Genomic DNA, 18,792 nt, shown 5'->3' on the forward strand with positions numbered 1-18,792 from the left:
AATCAAGACAATATGATACTGGCACATAAACAGAAATACAGATCAATGGAACAGGATAGAAAGCCCAGAGATAAACCCACGCACCTATGGTCAACTAATCTATGACAAAGGAGGCAAGGAGGCAAGGAGGCAAGTGACTTCACACTATACTACAAAGCTACAGTAATCAAGACAATATGGTACCGGCACAAAAACAGAAATATAGATCAATGGAATAGGATAGAAAGCCCAGAGATTAACCTTTGCACATATGGTCACCTTATTTTTGATAAAGGAGACAAGAATATACAATGGAGAAAAGACAGCCTCTTCAATAAGTGGTGCTGGGAAAACTGGACAGCTACATGTAAAAGAATGAAATTAGAACACTTCCTAACACCATACACAAAAATAAACTCAAAATGAATTAAAGACCTAAATGTAAGGCCGGACACTATCAAACTCTTAGAGGAAAACATAGGAAGAACATAAATCACAGCAAGATCCTTTCTGACCCACCTCCTAGAGTAATGGAAATAAAAACAAATATAAACAAATGGGACCTAATGAAACTTAAAAGCTTTTGCACAGCAAAGGAGACCAGAAACAAGATGAAAAGACAACCCTCAGAATAGGAGAAAATATTTGCAAATGAACCAAAGGACAAAGGATTAGTCTCCAAAATATACAAACCGCTCATGCAGCTCAATGTCAAAAAAACAAACAACCCAATCAAAAAATAGGCAGAAGACCTAAATGGACATTTCTCCAAAGAAGACATACAGATGGCCAACAAACACATGAAAAGCTGCTCAACATCACTAATTATTAGAGAAATGAGAATCAAAACTACAATGAGGTATCACCTCACACCAGTCAGAATGGCCATCATCAGAAAATCTACAAACAGTAAATGCTGGAGAGAGTGTGGAGAAAAGGGAACCCTCTTGCACTGTTGATGGGAATGTAAATTGATACAGCCACTATGGAGAACAGTATGGAGGTTCCTTAAAAAACAAAATAGAACTACCATATGACCCAGCAATCCCACTACTGGGCATATACCCTGAGAAAACCATAATTCAAAAAAGACACATGTACCACAGTGTTCATTGTAGCACTGTTTACAATAGCCAGGACAGGGAAGCAACCTAAATGTCCACTGACAGAGGAATGGATAAAGAAGATGTGGCACATATATACAATGGAATATTAAAGGAACCATAAAGAGGAATGAAATTGGGTCATTTGTAGAGATGTGGATGGACCTAGAGACTGTCATAGAGTGAAGTAAGTCAGAAAGAGAAAAACAAATATCATATATTAATGCATATATGTGGAATCTAGAAAAATGGCACAGATGAACCGGGGTGCAAGGCAGAAATAGAGACACAGATGTGGAGAAGAAACATATGGACACCAAGGGGGGGAAGGGAGGACGGGATGAATTGCGATATTGGGATTGACATATATACACTAATATGTATAAAACCGATAACTAATGAGAACCTGCAGTATAGCACAAGGAACTCCACTTTGCTGTACAGTAGAAACTAACAGAACATTGTAAAACAACTATACCCCAATTAAAAAAATTAATTAAAAAAAATAATAAAGGCAGAAGACCTATTTGAATATAGCCAGCCACTCTCTGTCTCCTTCCCCCATTGGTTTTGGTCCATAGCTTCCTTTTTCTGAGGTAGTGATGTTGTCTTACCTTTGGGGAAAGAAGACATGGGCCATGATATTTGTTTCTTGTTTACATTACGATGATAAGCCCTCTGCATCTAAACACTAGGACATTTAAGCAAGTGTAATGTAAACTTTGTACTAACAACCGAAGTTTCATTACTAACACCAATAAATGGCTCACATTTGGGGAAACTGAAGGAAATGTGGCATTCTGTTAGCATTAGCTTTGGAATCTAGAGGAAGACCCATTTTCTCCTCAGTAGAAGTTTCCCCCCAACTTTCCCTAGCCAAAGAATCATCACAGAGAAAATGAACAAATAGGATGGATAGATAATAGATATCAGTAAGTAGATAGAAAGATAGATAGATAGATAATTTATTTAAGGAATTGGCTCATGTGATCGTGGAGACTGACAAGTCCAAAATCTGCAGGGCGGGCCAGCAGGCTGGAGACACAGGGAAGAGTCGACATTGCACTTCAAGTCTGAAGGCCATCTGCTGGCAGAATTCCCTCTTCTTTCAGGGATTTCAGTTCTTTTTCTACTAAGATCTTCAACTGATTAGGTGAGGTCTGCTCACATTATGGAGGGCAGTCTGCTTTACTCAATGTCTACCAATTTAAATGTTAATGTCATCTACAGAATATTTTCACCGAAACATCTAGACTAATGTTTGGTCGAATATTTGGTTACCACGGCCTAACAAAGTTGACAGATAAAATTAACCATCACAAGTCCACTGCTTGTCAACTTGGCACCCATACAGATCTCCTTAAATCAAAATGAATCTCCAAATAAAAACAATAACAAGGTCATACTTCCACCTGACCTAACTATCTTGCCTACACCAGAAGTACACTAACCCTCTCCCCAGAAGAGGATGCAAAGTCCTTAAGTGATTTGCTCATTTTGCCAACAGATCTCAGGTCTCAGAATAGTGCCCAGGGAGGAGCCTCACTAAAAAGAACAGTAATGAACACATGGGCTCCCAAAGAATGTCAATTTTATGACTATTTTAAGAGGTCCTTTAATTACTTGTTTTCTGGGGCAGTAGGTCTGCCACATAAAACCATTTTCTTTTAGCTGGTGAATTTTCAATTTTAGCTGGGCTTATTTCTGACTCTGACAAAAATACTATGTAAAAGAAAAAACTCATGAATTAGAATTCCTCTTGCATTTTCTTTCCCTTCTCCATGTGATACTTTAGCCCTTTGGGGGAGGGACAGAAATCTGCACTACAGAAAGGATACTTGGTGCAAACACCATGAACAGTAAGTATTGATAACTGATTGCAGGCTTGGGAAAAAGCTAAATACTAAGTTAATACCAATGAATTTTCCACCTTAAAGACTGTGGTTTCATTAGTAAAAAATTCGAGAACCCAGTTTCTTGGAAGAAACTTGCCAATGGGAAAGGTACAGTGTTGATAACTTTGTACACTATTGACCATAAGCTTGCCTCCTGTCCTGGTTCACATATATTTTTGCCTTATAGAATTTTTAATGATATCCAGACCTCCTGCTTGGTAAATGTAAGTACTAATACTGTTTCTATAAGAGCATTTAGATATGTTCTATCCCTTGCAAATAGTAGGTGCTAAATCATATTTCTGGAATGAATATAAGAAATGAGGGAACTAGAAATAACAAGTGTTGGTGAGGATGTGGAAAAAAGGAACACTAGCGCACCACTGGTAGGAATGTAGTTGGTGCAGCCACTATGGCAAACAGTATGGAGATTCCTCAAAAAATTAAAAATAGAACTATTGTATGATCCAGCAATTCCACACCTTGGTATTTATCTGAAGAAAATAAAAACACTAATTAGAACAGACATATGCAAGTCCATGGTCACTGCATTATTTACAATAGCCAAGATATGGAAACAGCCTAAGTGCCCACTGATAGATGAATGGATAAAGAAAATGTGGTGTATATATACAATGGAAAATTATTCAGCCGTAAAAAGAATGTAGTCTTGCCATTTGCAACAATATGGATAGACCTTGGGCATTGGGCTAAGTGAAATATATCGGGCAGAGAAAGACAAATACCATACGATTTCACTTACATGTGAACTCTAAAAACAAAACAACAAAAAACACAAAATAATGAACAGATTGGTGATTGCCAGAGGCAGGGAGTGGGGAGTGAGCAAAATGGGTAAAGTGGATCAAAAGGTATAAAATAAATAAGTCATGGGGATATAATGTACAGCATGGTGACTATAGTTAATACTACTGTATTGCATCTGTGAAAGTTGCTAAGACAATATATATTGAAACTTCTCATCACACAAAATAATTTATAACTATGTGGTGATGGATGTTAGCTAGACCTATAGGGGCTATCATTTCACAGCATATAGAAAGATTGAATCATTATGTTGTACATCTAAAACTAATAAAATGTTATATGTCAATTTTACCTCAATTTAAAAAATAGTAACAATAATAAACATTTTATTTTAAAAACTATATTAAAATAAAGAACTATAGGTTCCTATTTCTTAACCCACAATCACTCACAACATGTGCTTATCGAGTGTAATGGCAGGAAGATTTGCCCAAATTTCTTGTGCTACCATATGTCATTGAATCTGAAGACATTAACTGTAAGACGTGTAATTTATTTACCACTAAGAAATTTTAAATGCTGCCAACTGAACTATGCCATGCCTGAACTATAAGAAGAACCTCAATTTTACAAAGGTTGATGTGTATCTTTCAATCAGTAAGTACAGTATTAATGAGACAGGCTGGGACCTGGGACCCTTTGCTGCAGCGCTGCAATGCTTGCAACTGGACATACCTCTCCTCAAGCAACAAAATACAGAGAAACTGTATGGGACTAAAAATAACTGTCTGCATGGGCAGTTGGAGCAAATTCTGGACCCAAAAGATACAAAGAGACCAAAAAAACCAATTGCCACTTTTGAGGAGCCTGGAGCAAAAACAGGGTGTCAGGAGCAAAAGCCAGGGTACTGCATATGTCCCCTCCACACAACACCACCTAAGGGGTGGGGAAAACACCTAAGCCACCCCTCTGGCCCAACCCCTGGACACATCCCTACCCTCACCCCATATAAGAAAAAAGTTCCCCTCGGGGAGGGAGCAAGCAAGGGAGCCTGTTGTTTGTTCTTGCTCCCACATGCTGCAGCAGGGGCCCCAATAAAGCCTTGACTGAATTTCTTGTCTGGCCTCTAGTCAATTTCTATTGACTGAGGAAGGCCAAGAACCCTGGTTGGTAACATTAACATTATGTAAGTATTAACAAACTACAAAGAAGTTCATTTTGTGTACCCTACAGAGCCTTGTACATAGTAGACAATAATCTTAAAAGAAGAAGAAAAAAGTAAGAAATAAGGGAATTGAATTTGTAAATTAAACAAAACCTAAGACCTAAAGTAAAGCTAGAGATTAGAAGAGGAACTAAAAGCTGCTTCATCCCAGAACTGGAGGGGTAGAGTGAAGTGAATTCGGGTCTCAGGCTAGAGGAGGGATGAGCTCAAGGGTTGTTAGTAGTAGCGGTAACATCACCAGTGCTCCCATCCTGTGCCAGTCCAACGAGGTACTGCAAATTGTAATGGTGAGATATCCGCTCAGAAAACTGTCTGCAGAAAAGACATTTTGACACATAAAGCTTGTTGGTTCTGGCCCTTGTTAGTAAGTGCTGTTTCATGTTTATACTGGGGTAAATTTATTCCCCCCCCTCCGCAAATTCAGGTCCACCCAGAAGCTCAGAACATGACCTTATCTGGAAATAGGATCTTTACAGATGTAATTGGTTAAGGTAAGGTCATACTGGATTAGTGTGGACCCTAAATTCACTGACTGGTGTCCTTATAAGAAGGCTATGCGAAAACACGGAGACACACAGGGGAGAAGGCTATATGAAAACAGAGGCAGAAACTGGAGTGATGTGTGCAAAAGCCAAGGAATGCCAAGGATTGCGGCCAACTACCAGAAGCTAGAAGAGGCAAAGAAGGATTCTTTTCTAGAACCTTTGGAGGGAGCATGGCTTCAGACGTCTAACCTCCAGAACCATGAAAGAATAAATTTCTGTTGTACTAAACAACCCAATTTGTGGCAATTTGTTACAGCAACCCTAGAAATAACATAGTATTTCTCAAAATAATAATTTGCAACCAGAATCTGTAATTTATAGTTTTTAAAGCTATTTATTAGGTTTTTAACTTATAGTAATACAGACTCAGTCTAACAAATTAAAATATGGAAAATTATAAAGTTAAAAGTAAAATTAGAATATAGAAATTTATAAAGTTAAAAGTAAAAGCCCTACCTTTACATCCCAGATCCTGCCCCTGCATATTTACACTTTTTACCTTTTCTATGGATACATGCATAAGCACTTATTTTTAATAAAAATGGGATCATCCTATGCATAATGTTTTTTAGCTTTCTTTTTTTCAGTAACTATATTATGAAATATATGGGCATCTTTACTTGCCAATATACAGAGATCAACATCATTCTTTTAATGGGCTGCATAATAATCCATTATAGCTACCATCTCATAATTCACAGCATTTTATTCAATATATATTTATTATCAGCTGTGGGCTAGGCATGAAATTCCTGTTTCCAAGGAGTAGAAGAGATAAATAAGTAAAAAAGAAATTGTATTGCAGTGTGATAAATGTTTCAACAGACACAAGCACAGAGGACTCTGAGAGGGGATGGGAAGGGTGCTTCAGGCACAGAGAACAGAGTATACAAATGACAAGGAGATATGCAGAAATAATCCTTTGGGGCAAAACAAGCAGCATCTCATCATTCTCCAAGAGACTGCAAAGAAAGAATGATCTATACATGAGCTCTGGAAGGTTAAATGTGGTCAATTTTCCTGGATTTAAATAGATTCATTTCAAGAAGGGTATGTAAAATTATTTAATGATCAGTTGGCTCAACACAGTGCATGTGGCCTGAGTACTTTATCAGTTTAAATAAGTATGATTTGTTCTACTGGTACTTTAAAAGATGCACACTTCATTTCGTATGAGTCTTATGCGCTGGCACATGGACCTAAATGAATCATTGCTTACATTTCTAGGAAGTTTTTTTTCAAGGATGAAGCTGTGAGGTGGGGCTCCAGACAGGTACCATCCTAGAAAATGAAGCCAAAGAGCATAGCTAACAGTGTTGAGGAATCTAAAGGCAAAATCCTCAAGCTTGATCTAACTGAACCCCATATAAGGATGATTTATTACCAAAGGACAGAAGAAAATGATTAGCACCTCCTAGTTCATGCAAATTGGATTTGATTCACCACTCATGTTGGACTTCTAGCTAATCAACTTTAATCACAGGCATGCCTAATGGGCCTTCTGTCTGAGGCCTTGCTGTACTGCCTGACTTCATTATTAAGCGATGGGGTGGGAGGGCAAATGCCTACAATATGGAATGGAGTGGGACAGAAGAGATGCCAGTTCACTTCCCTGTGGTAATGCCTGAAACCTTCTTTCCACCTCATCCTCTCCATTCCAGTTACCAGAGGAGAAAGCAGGTCTAAGTTCTCCTTTTCCTTTAATGAAAAAGGGCTCAACTGCAGCAGGGAAAATTAGGGCAGATCCGCCCCCCCAAATTAATCTGTATTAATATAAAGAGAACATCCCTATTCCTCATTCTGTAGATCTTCAGAGTAGCACTGGCATTATCAGAGACTCAGCCTGGCACAGCAGCAGTACCATAAGGAAATGGAAGAGAAGAACCTGGACATTCCCTTTCAGACAGTTTTATCTCACCTGATTTTTGTTTTAAAGTCTGAAATAACTATGTAATGGAAGTGGTTATTGTGTTATTAAGCATAAACTATCACTGAATTCTTCCTGAATGGCTGATGCCTCAGTAGCTACTGGGAAAACTCTTTTATTAAGGGTGCGTGCATGAGTAATGGCTGAATGCTATCTGCTCTTGCACCTGGCAGTCAGTCTGAAAGTGTCTGCGCCAAAGGGGTCCTCACTGGGACCAACATTTCATCCAGTTACAAAAGTAGTTTATCAGCTGCAGGAATGGAGAGACTTCCTCAGCTACTTAAGACTTGCCTTATACTCACAATCTCTCATTCCTAGTCTTAGAATATTTTCCACTTAGCAGATTCTGCTTCCTGGCTTTGTTGCTGAATCAGCCAATAAGAACTAATTTCATGTCTCCTTTGAATCCTGTCAATCTGACTTATTTTGAGGGAGAGAAAATGGGAGTGTCAGTCAAAGCAGTCACATCTCACAGTCCCTCAGACAGCTTTTCAAGAGGAACTCAACTAAATCACATTTCATTCACTGAGATGGATATTTATTCAGAGCTCAGCACAAGGGGAGCTGGGTCAGTGGAGGGAGCTGGCCAAGCCAGTGCCCGGGAGCTTCCACACAGAAACCTGGTCTTAGGTGCCTTCTGCCAGGGATATCTCCCACCTCAGACTTCGAATTCCACAAACCAATACAATTTCAAAAGCCAATGTGTATTTACCAACTTTTTATTTGGCCTGATTAGCAAATTAAAATCAACTGCCAACTACTATTGCTATCATTCAGAAGAGGACATTTTAAAATAGGAAAACAACAGGAAATTCTTAATGAAGAATTTTTTAAAAATTGAAGCATAAAATTAGTATTATGAAAAGCTCACTTTGCTGTCCTTGTTTTTTCCATTTTCTTCAAATTGGTGGAAACCTTCTCACAGTTAAGTGCCCTAGAGGACAAGAACAGCTGTTTTCCTCCTGACTGGAGGGAGACAAATAAGGAGGGAAATGCGACAAATGAATCAGTGTGACTTGTTACGCTGGTCTGTCTGTGTCCTCCAGCAAACACACCCAGGCACAACTAGAGACCGTTCCTATGTCCCATGACCACTCACTGCTCCCAACACCCACCTTAGGACCCCCTTCTGAATGCCTCTAGAACCCCACATTCCATACTGTCTTTTTAATAAGGAGCATGCTTATGATATTCAAAATTGAAAATAAATTTTGAGAGATAAACCTTGTTTACAAGCCAATGTATACAAGGGAAAAAAGAACACCCTTATACTGTTTCTATTTCAAGACATTTACACTCTATAATAAAATAGCAGTGTTCTCTCAAATCATGTAAAGTTTTCTTTAAAGATGCTTTAAACTTTCCAGTGCTGATGTTCATTGCAGACGACTCTGTCACAAGGCCACCTGATGTTGTTTATCACCGTCCTGCTAGTACCATCTGGGTTACCTCAGTCACTTCCTGTACTAGGGACTATGGGGCTAGGGAAGTAAACATCACAAGTCCCCTGGGTTCATCCTTTGGACAAGTTATTAAACCTCTCTGAGACTCTGATCTGTAATGTGGAGAAACTAATCCTTCTCAACTCAGAGCATTATTGTAAAGATCAGATAAGACATGTAAAAATACCTTGTAAATTGAAATTATCTACACATATGAGGTATTGTTGATGTTGCTTTTTAGTAGAAAGAAGCAATGAAAAACCAGAATAATTTTTTTTTTTTTTTTTTTTTTTTTTTTTTTTTTTTTTTGTGGTACGCGGGCCTCTCACTGTTGTGGCCTCTCCCATTGCAGAGCACAGGCTCAGTGGCCATGGCTCACGGGCCCAGCCGCTCCGCGGCATGTGGGATCTTCCCGGACCGGGGCACGAACCCGTGTCCCCTGCATCGGCAGGCGGATTCTCAACCACATCGCCACCAGGGAAGCCCAAACCAGAATAATATTTCAAAAATAACTTCCCAAGTAATAATAAAAATGATGATGATAATGATGATGGCACCAAGAAGCAAAAATAAGAAAATAACATTTCTCACGGGCTTTCTTTGGGCCAGGTATTGTTCTAAGCAGTTTTTATGTTATTTTTTCATGTAATCCCACAACAATCGCATGAGATAAACACTGTTATCCCAGTTTAATAATGAGGAAACTGAATTTTAGAGAATTCAACAGCCTTGACAATTTCACACAACTAGCACAAAGCAGAACTGAGATCCAAGCCTTGATTCTGTCTGATTTCATAAACTCTATGAGCAAGGCTTAGCACAATTTTCTGCAGCCACAAGAAGACCTTTTTTTAAAGCTAGACTTAGGGCAAAGAGAAAAAAATAAGCAGAGGTTGGCCTAAATCTTAAAGCAGATGGTATAACACAGACTGATGACAGAAAAGAAATAGAAATATTCAACTATTTTGCTTCCTTTTATACCATTAAGAATAATAATTGTCAGTTTGGAAAGGGTAGAATAAATACTATTAAAACAAAAACTGTAACTGAATTTTGATACTGAAAGGAGTCTCAAAAAATCATACAGTCCAATGTTTTTGGTTTACAGATTTTTAAAAAATGCAATTAAGTTTCTTGCTCAGTCACAAGTACATGGCAATGCTTGGGTAAAACTAGACTCCTGGCTCCAGCCTGGTGTAATGCTATTTTCACCTAATGCATTTGATTGGTAATAATGAAACAAAGCCCCTGGGTTCTAATGAGTGAAATCACACAGGGTACTGAAAAATAGAATTATAGAATATCTGATGGCAATTTTTGAAATCATGGGAAATGAGAAATGTATTAGAAGATAAGAGTTGTTCTTAAACTGCATAGCAACTGGAATAAGCACTGTTAATTCATGAAAAGGTTCTGCTCACTCTGCACCAGAAAGTTGTCTTAAGCAGCAAAGGAGAATTCATACTTCATTTAGCTATACATCAATACCTAGAGAGCTCCCTAAATTTAAAATGTTATAAAAGTTAACTGAAAATGGGTACTCCTTTACTAAACTATAAGAACTATATGCATCTCATTATATATACACTAGATCTATTACCTGCCATGATTAAAAGAATCATTAACCACTTTTAAATAATGTTTAATAGAAATACTTAAAAATTAATATTGTCATTTCAGTTAGTTCCTGTAATTGGTTGAAGTAATTTTCAATTTCATAATAAATTATTTGGTCACTCCATTTATCATTCTATGTCCAGGGTACAAATGAATATCAGCTGCTGCCTTGCTCTGGCCACACTACAAAGAGTTGCCCCTGTAAGAGGACATTGAGTATAAGCATCTGCCTTTTTGATTTCCTTATAGTCATAATAAGGCAGATTCTCTCTAGATATTGGCAAGAAAAGAGGTTCAGTGGAATTGATGTTCTCCAAAGCCAAGCCATCACCAAAACTCACTGAAATGCAGAGGGCTATACACCATAATTGTTTTTTTTGTTTTTGTTTTTTAAATTGTCTGGATCCTAGATGTTACACTCTTAATAATTTCTGTTATCTGTTATTGTCTCCAATATATTGTATTCCAATGTGTTACTGTATTCCAATGTGATTTTACCAGTGGAACAGTATGTCCATTTAAACCCAGCTTTACATTTCAAACCTCATCAGTGGGGGGGAAGAAAAGCACAGAAACAGAATAGCATAATTGTAGGGCTCACCATTTGTTTTTCTTTTTGAAATCTTTTAGTAGATATAGTGTGTCTTTATCAGTTGGCAGCCAAACACCCCTATAACTGGACTTTATGATACCTGCCTATGCAAAATAAAAATCGTCTCTCTTAATTATCAGTTACCAGCTTCTCCTCATCCCCAGTTTCTCCCAAAATGAATTCTGGCATACTATTTGGCCTCTCTTTTAAGTCAAACCACTGCAATATTTACAATGGTTATTATATGGTTATCCTCCCTACTTTGTGAAAAGCCACTCAGGTCTTTTGGTATTCTGTGGAAACAGACAACAGACACCTAATCTTATCCAACTGCAAAGCATATCACTGGAGTTCTGGTATAGATGTACACTTCTTCTTCTCAAAGGAAGTAGGGATAACCTTTAGCAGTCTCACTTTTCTGGGATAGTTTGGATTCTTCTTTTCATTGAACATGTTCTACAGATTTACTTCCATACATCCTATAGCCAACTGAAAAAGATGCACAACCTAAAAGTTGAGAATTACGTTTTATTTGGCAGACTTGCTAAGGACTTAAGCCTGGGAGGCAGCCTCTCAAATAGCTCTGAGGGACTTCTCCTAAGAGGTAAGGGAGGAGCCAGGATGTACAGGAGTTTCTGCAGTGAAAAGAAGGTAGTCAGAGCATCAAAAGATTACTGCTAATTAAAGAAAAAACAAACATCTCAAGTTAATGAATTTAGCACTATTCCGTGAATGGGAAGATGCAAGAGTCTGGGCTCATCGAAAGCATTCCTTTGATATGCACCTTAGCTATCTAGGGCCAGTATCCTGTTTTTCCAGGATCTGAATCCCCTGGGGTGCACAGTGGGTGGGGGAGGTGGCTGCAGTGGCTGATGGCTTGAGGCCTACAACATCCTTTGTTTACTGATATGATAGGCAACAATTTTCGTCCACACTATACTGTTCTTTTAAAAACCATCTGTCCTAGGACATTACTTTCTTAGTTTGGGATGAGCACTGCTTTTCAGGGAAACTCACTGATGCGGGTCAGGGCAGGCTGCCCCCAAATATGCCACTCTGGCATATTATTGAATACTTTGAATTAAAGTTACTTAAGAAACAGCCAATGCAAGAAGGACAGTCTGACCCTCCTTTGTCCTCCTGAAAGCAGGAAATAAATCTCCTATGTGAAAGCTACCCTCCCTGGACCAGGGCGTAAAGAGACATCTTTATCATCAGAGATAGGAAATTCAAGGCCAAGAAGGCTGTATAAACAAACCTCCTTTACTAATTTACTATCCCAAGCTCAAACCCCTTTGTCTTGTCAATTCACAAATATATTGTTTCTTTGTCTAAAATGTATAAAAGCTGCCTGCTTTGGTCACTTCTTTGGGGCCTATGAGACCTCCATGTGTACAAAATTAAATTAGTTTTTTTTTCTCCTGTTAATATGCCTTGTGGCAATGTAATTATTAGATCAGCCAGAAGAATCAAAAGGGATAGGGGGAAATTTTCCCCTCCCCAATATCACCAACTTCAGCTTATGAACTCACCTAAGCCACTGTTGTACCAACTAATTTCTCTCAACTGATATCAGGACATTTCTGTGTAAACTCTCAAAGCAACTATCCTCTCCCCCACTCCATGCCCCAGCGCTGCTCTCGGGCCTAGTGAAGAGATATTTTTGTTTATTTCAGGACCAATATGATGGTTACAATCTCATTTTCGAAAGAAAGGAAGTAAACTGACTCTTGATTTTTTATTATGGCTCTTATATTGGTTAAGCAATAATTAACTAATGTGAAAATTAATCAAAAGTCTAAAAACATAGTGTATCTTGACATCAACAGGCATTTTTACAAAGTCTTATATGGCAACCTTATATAAAAGACAGAAACATTTAGATAACAAAACATTTAGGTGAATTCTTAGCTGGTTGAATGACTCTTCCCAAATAGCGTTGGTCCATGGCCTCCAAGTTGTGCCCTTGACTCAGCTCTGTTAACATGTCTAATTAATAATAATAGGTAACATATATTAAACCTTACTCTTGGCTAGGGTTAGGAATTTTAAGCACTTTATATGTTAATGATTTATTCCTCACAAAAACTCTATGAAGTAGGTACTATTATATCCTCCATTGAAAAGATGAGGAATTGAGGGTGAAAAAGGTAAGGGCATCCACCCAAGATACACAGGTAGTGCATAGAGTCAGGATTTTTCCCAGGCTGTCTGACTCCAGCCCAAGCTTATTTCCACACCATTTCCCTGCCTCTCTACCAACTATGAATAGATCTAGAAGTCAGGCTTATTAAGTTTATATACGGCATAAAACCAAGAGAAATGGCTAATTTGTTGAATGACAGAACTGAGACAAGCGGAAACTAATAAGATCAAATTCAAACAGGATAGAAATGTTAAGCCTGCATTTAGATTCAGCAAAATCAATTCCATACCTATAAAAAGAAGTCCTTTCATTAAAATGTATGTAAAAAATACTGAGTTGTTTCAGATGACTAAAGGCTTAATATGAGTCAGCAGTGCTCCTATTAAAAAAATGTACCCTGCATGCATATCCAGATCAAGGGAGACAGTACTGCACCTTTCAGTAGTCAGACCATCTCTACATGATTGAGTTGTGTTCTATTATCTCATTTTAAGACAGACCTTGGTCATTTGGAATGTGTTCAGAAAAGCCTTGCTGAGATAGTAATCTCATCATAGCCCTGATGGTTAAATAAAATATGTTTGATGACAAAAGTTTTAGGATGGGCAGGGAGGAAAGGCAGGTATCATAATCCACATAAAAAGAATTTAAATATTTGCTGATTACAAGGTAGTCTTATGAAAGATAGAGTAGTTATTCTGCATTGTTCCAAAAAGACAAATCAGGATCAATGAGCCAAATTTACAGGAAGCCAACTTTCAGCACAAAGTTCATGGAAGAAGTTTCTCATAAGCAGAGTTACCTAAAAGTTAAATGGTTGATAAGTAATGGGTAAAAGAAGTCTTTACATACTAGACACACTCACTGGAGTATATATGAGTTAAATAGATTGATGTATAGGATTTGTTTTAAATTAGAAAAATAAGAAAATGTGGATGGGAGATAGCTGGAACAAGAATAGCAAAACATTCATCATTGCTTAAGCTAGATGTTTCAAACTCAGAGTTCTTTCTACATCTGTATGTAACTGAAATTTTTACTTACACAGAAGAAATACATTGCCTCGGGGGGTACTGAGGTCCCTGTTTTTGGATACGTTCACACAGAGACTGGATGTCTACTTCGAAAGGATATCACAGAGTAAACAGAATGTTGGACTTCAAGGATCTTTCTAAGATTCTGATTCTGCAAAGGAAGCTAGCAAAATATTATAAAGTAATTCAGAGAAGATAACCCCTACCCAGCCTCTGTTATTACTGACAGATTTTTGCTGCCTGCTCATCATGTCTCCTACCTGCTACCTTCTTTTGCTCTCTGATCACCTATCTCCTCCCTGGAGATTTGGATGCTGTCAAGGTCAATTACTACACAGCAGAAACTCACATAGTGAGCCTACTGCTGAGAAACTCAAAGCTGTCATACAGCCTCCAACTGACAACTTTCTCAAACATGACACTTTCACATATAAAAACAGGTTACTCTTTGAAGAAAGACTCAAAATATTTTACCTTCCTTATAGCTACCCTTTGAAATCTACCACTAGTTAATCATGAGAGGTCTCAAAAAGGAGTGTAACGGCTGTCAAATGTGAATACTTGAGAGAACCTTTCTGAGGAAGCTATTTGAGAATCAAATTAGTCCATCTGTGACAACCTAGGTATATAAATAATAAAAATGGTTGCCAGGATATTTCAGTTTCTCAGGCATATCGTGGTATTGCACTTCCTGGTCATCATGTGGTTGGGTGGGGGGTCATGTAATTCTGACCAATGAACAAGGCAAGAGCCTCCAGATCTCTTTTTTCCCACTGCAATGGCTGACAGTAATGTTCAAAGGGCAAGAGTTCCATCTGTATAGGTCCCTGCATGATGACAATGAATGAGCAAAAGTCCTTTAAGATGCCATGATGGACATGCAGCTTAAGTGCAAATCAAGCCTTCACTGTTTTAAACCAAGGATATTTTGGAGGGGCTTACTACACTTGAAAGGCAGACTCTTTAAATGGCCTTCATGATCCTATCCCCTTGAGTGTGGGCAAGACCTGTGAATATGGTAGGTATATCTCATGATATGCCAAAAAAAATGCAGATATTGAGATCCTTTATCAGTTGACTTTGAGTTAATCAAAAGGGAACTTGTTCTGGGTGAGCCTGACCTAATCAGGTGAGCCCTTTCAAAAAGCAGCAGCAGCAGAAGCAGACGCTCCCACTGGCTAGAAGAAGCAAACAGCCATGTTATTAATTGCTTATGGACAAGGGCAGTTTCTAGGAGCTGAAAGAAGTCCCCAGCCGACAACTAGCAAGAAAATAAGGTTCTCAGTCATACAGCTGCAAGGAAACGATCTCTGCCAACAGCCAGTGAGCTTGGAAAGGAACCTCAAGCCTCAGGTGGGATTGCAGCCCCAGCAGACATCTTGATTTTCAGAATTGTAAGGCTCTGAACACAGGACCCACCAAACCCATACCTGTAATTCTGACCCACAGAAACTGAGAGATAATAAATTTGTCTTGTTCTAAGCTGCCAAGTTTGTGGTAATTTGTTATCATAATAGAAAATGAATACATCACAGTATAACTGAGTTTATCCTGGCTAATAAAGTGGGGAAAATATTAACTACGTTATGATTATTATAGTGATAGAAATATTTTGGAAAGGAGAAAAATCAGATTGATGAATAGCACATCTGTACAGTGGAATACCAGATAGCCATTAAAATGAATGAGGTAGGTCTGCATGTGCTGTTACTGAACCATTTTTGACATATTCAATGAAAAGTAAGGTACAGATCATGTATACAACATAATCCCATTTGCATTTTTAATGGATATATAAGTATGATTGCATATCCAACTTCTGGAATCAATACAGAACTATTAACAATTACTATATCAAGGAAGAAAGCTTGGAAGTCCAGGGTAAGAGGAAGAATGGACTTTCATTGTATAAACTTTTGCACTGCTTGAATTTTTATCATGCGAACATATTGCCTTTTCCATTTTAAAAAAATTGATAGAAATGAAAAACAAATCAACCCACATTTATTGAATATAAACTGAATGCAAATCACTTTACTAGGTACACAGTTGCACAAACAATCATGGAGTGGCTGCTTGTTTAGCATTGCATTGGATGAGACAAGTATGAAAAAGTTAATGGCAACATAGAAAATTATAATTTCTGCATAAAACTGAAAAAAGGGTCTGGCAGTTAATGAAGTCCCCAGGGGGCATAATAAGAAAGAATATGCACATGCTGCAAGGATGGAAAAAATGTAGGCTTTGAAAAAGGGCACCATCTCTGACACTGCAGAGTCAAAGCTGCCATATTAAAGTGCTCTGCCCTCCTTCTAGCCAAGTCTGAAGCCGATGAGTTAGGTGCTTACAGAGGTAAATTTGGCTTGTAGTAGATGTTGCTGGTGCCTTGAGTCCCATCTCCTTGGACCACCTCTGATTGTAGCCACATCTGTGCTGGACAGTTCCATGTACCTTGACAGACTCCCACTACGTGAAACCTTTGCTTTTCTTCAAAGATCAGATCTTTTGCCAAATCTGTGGGAAGCCAGCCCCTGGAAGTGCTGGGAAGTAAACATCTTGGACAGTAACCCTCAACCAATAGCAATGGGAGCCAGTGAATAAATGCTCCTGCCTCCTATACCTAAGAGAGAGAATTCTGGGAGGCCTTCTGTGAGTTAAGCCCCCCCTGTCTACAGTGGCGAGAACATTTATAATGCAGCCTTTATTGGCTTTTCCTTCTCCCATCTCACTCTCCTCCCTCCCTTCCTCTTCTTGAAGGGAGTCTTTCCTGAAATCACTTCCCAAATAAACTATATGCACTTAAATCCTTGTTTCAACCTCTGGTTTTGTGGGTATCCAAACCAAAGCAATGTTTGTTAATGAAGAAGAAAAAGCAAGCAGTTTTAAACTGTTGAATATGCAAAGCAATGGAGAATTGCTTCTTGCAACATTATTTCTAGTGGTAGCCTAAAATAATCTTAAATCTCTAATAAAAGTGCTCACGGTGCCTCTCTAGAAAAAAGGATTCTACAGGGTGGCAGATGGCATTCAATCCTAGAGAAAGCCCATTGTGCTAAATGAGGCCTGTTCTAAGAAGGCTAACCTGTAGTTGCTCCTGGCAGGAGGCATTTCAAATACTGACTAAATTCTCCTTTCTTTCATTTTACCTCATTATGCTTCATTATGCCCCAAGTAATGCAGCAAATAATTCCCTTTGGACCTTGTTGTTTATTGCTTTCCAAATATAGAACAAAATGCTTATCTTTCTCTTTCTCACTGTCTAGCCAAACTTACTCATCACTCCTCTTAATGGCATATCATTCAGTCATTCTGATTGCCCTTCTGTGAATTCTTTCTTGCTGTCCACATGTACCAAGGGTTCCAAGTACAGAGCCTCATCTCAGAAGCAGGGTGCCTAAGACAGGCTTCAGAAGACTTCAATTTGGATAATAGCAACAAAGAAGAAAATAGCTCTTTTGTCCACTTTCTTTAAAATCCTTGCTACATTGAAAGAGCCAGTAGAATTTGTAAGCCACTTAATTTTACAGGCGAAACCTAGAATTCTCAGATTCCGCTCCATCAGAGCAACTATTTACGGTAGATTTTTCTCAGATACACCTGTTTCCTTTGTGCTACGCCTTTTGATGTAGGTATAATTAAGCTGATTGCAGCCCCAGTTGGCCACTATACCCAAGGAAAAAATCCAGTATCAGTTCAAAATGATTGCTCTAACCATGCACTTTTCTCTCTGCCTGTTCACTCTAAAGATGGTTGTATGGCTTCAAGATTGTTGCTGTTAATATTAGGGAAAGTTTTATTCTTTCGTAAATCTCCATCAGCCCTTTCCTTTTTCTCCAAAATGGCTTCTTCTGGGGCCCAGCTGGTTTCCTTTGACAACTACCTTCCTTTCCTAAAGTTGCTCAGGATACAGAAAAGCCTGCCTGTCATAATTCCCCATATTTGTTCCTGTGGTCACCTCCCATTCCACATGTGCTTCCTCTCTGAGGCAATTTAGTTTCTGAAGCTCACTGAGCGGAGTTCAACTTTATTGTAAATTATGTCCAGATCTGCAAGTTAACTAAGTAAAAGAAATTTAAGGAAAAAAATTAAACCTTTAACCTTCTTAGTAAATTTTAACTTCAGGGAAACAAAGAACACGTTGTGCTAAGTTTGACATCACTAGATTTAAACAGAGGACGTATTTGTATGAGTATATGATCAGGCTAATGCTTCACGTTAATACTTCACATTTTATGACACTCGCTGTGATAATTTATGAGACCTCAGTTTGGGACCACTCTGCACAACATATATAAAGAGGTAGTAAACAGAAGTGGTATTCCATACCAGACACACTTCACATGTGTTGGCCCATTTGATTTTCACAACAATCTCCATCCTACAGATGATCAAACTTAGTATAAGTGACCTGCTCAACTTACTAATTATAACCACAGGCAAAAGAAAATCTATCCACTCTCCACTTCATCAAACCACTTCTCAGTAACAGACATAATTTCTGTTCTATATGCTCAAAGTC

At 38.4% G+C, this 18,792-nt stretch overlaps 1 protein-coding gene across 1 annotated transcript in view; it reads left to right on the forward strand.

Annotated features, from left to right (window-relative positions):
- The window catches only part of LOC112061887 (probable global transcription activator SNF2L2), a 39,695-nt gene extending 30,707 nt beyond the window's left edge, over positions 1 to 8,988 (forward strand). The window contains 1 exon segment of the mRNA XM_055088484.1: positions 8,810 to 8,988. Within this exon segment, the coding sequence (XP_054944459.1) occupies positions 8,810 to 8,988 (179 nt within the window).
- Positions 8,989 to 18,792: the final 9,804 nt, after the last annotated feature.

The sequence above is a fragment of the Physeter macrocephalus genome, chromosome 11, assembly GCF_002837175.3.
Source record: "Physeter macrocephalus isolate SW-GA chromosome 11, ASM283717v5, whole genome shotgun sequence".
NCBI lineage: Eukaryota > Metazoa > Chordata > Mammalia > Artiodactyla > Physeteridae > Physeter > Physeter macrocephalus.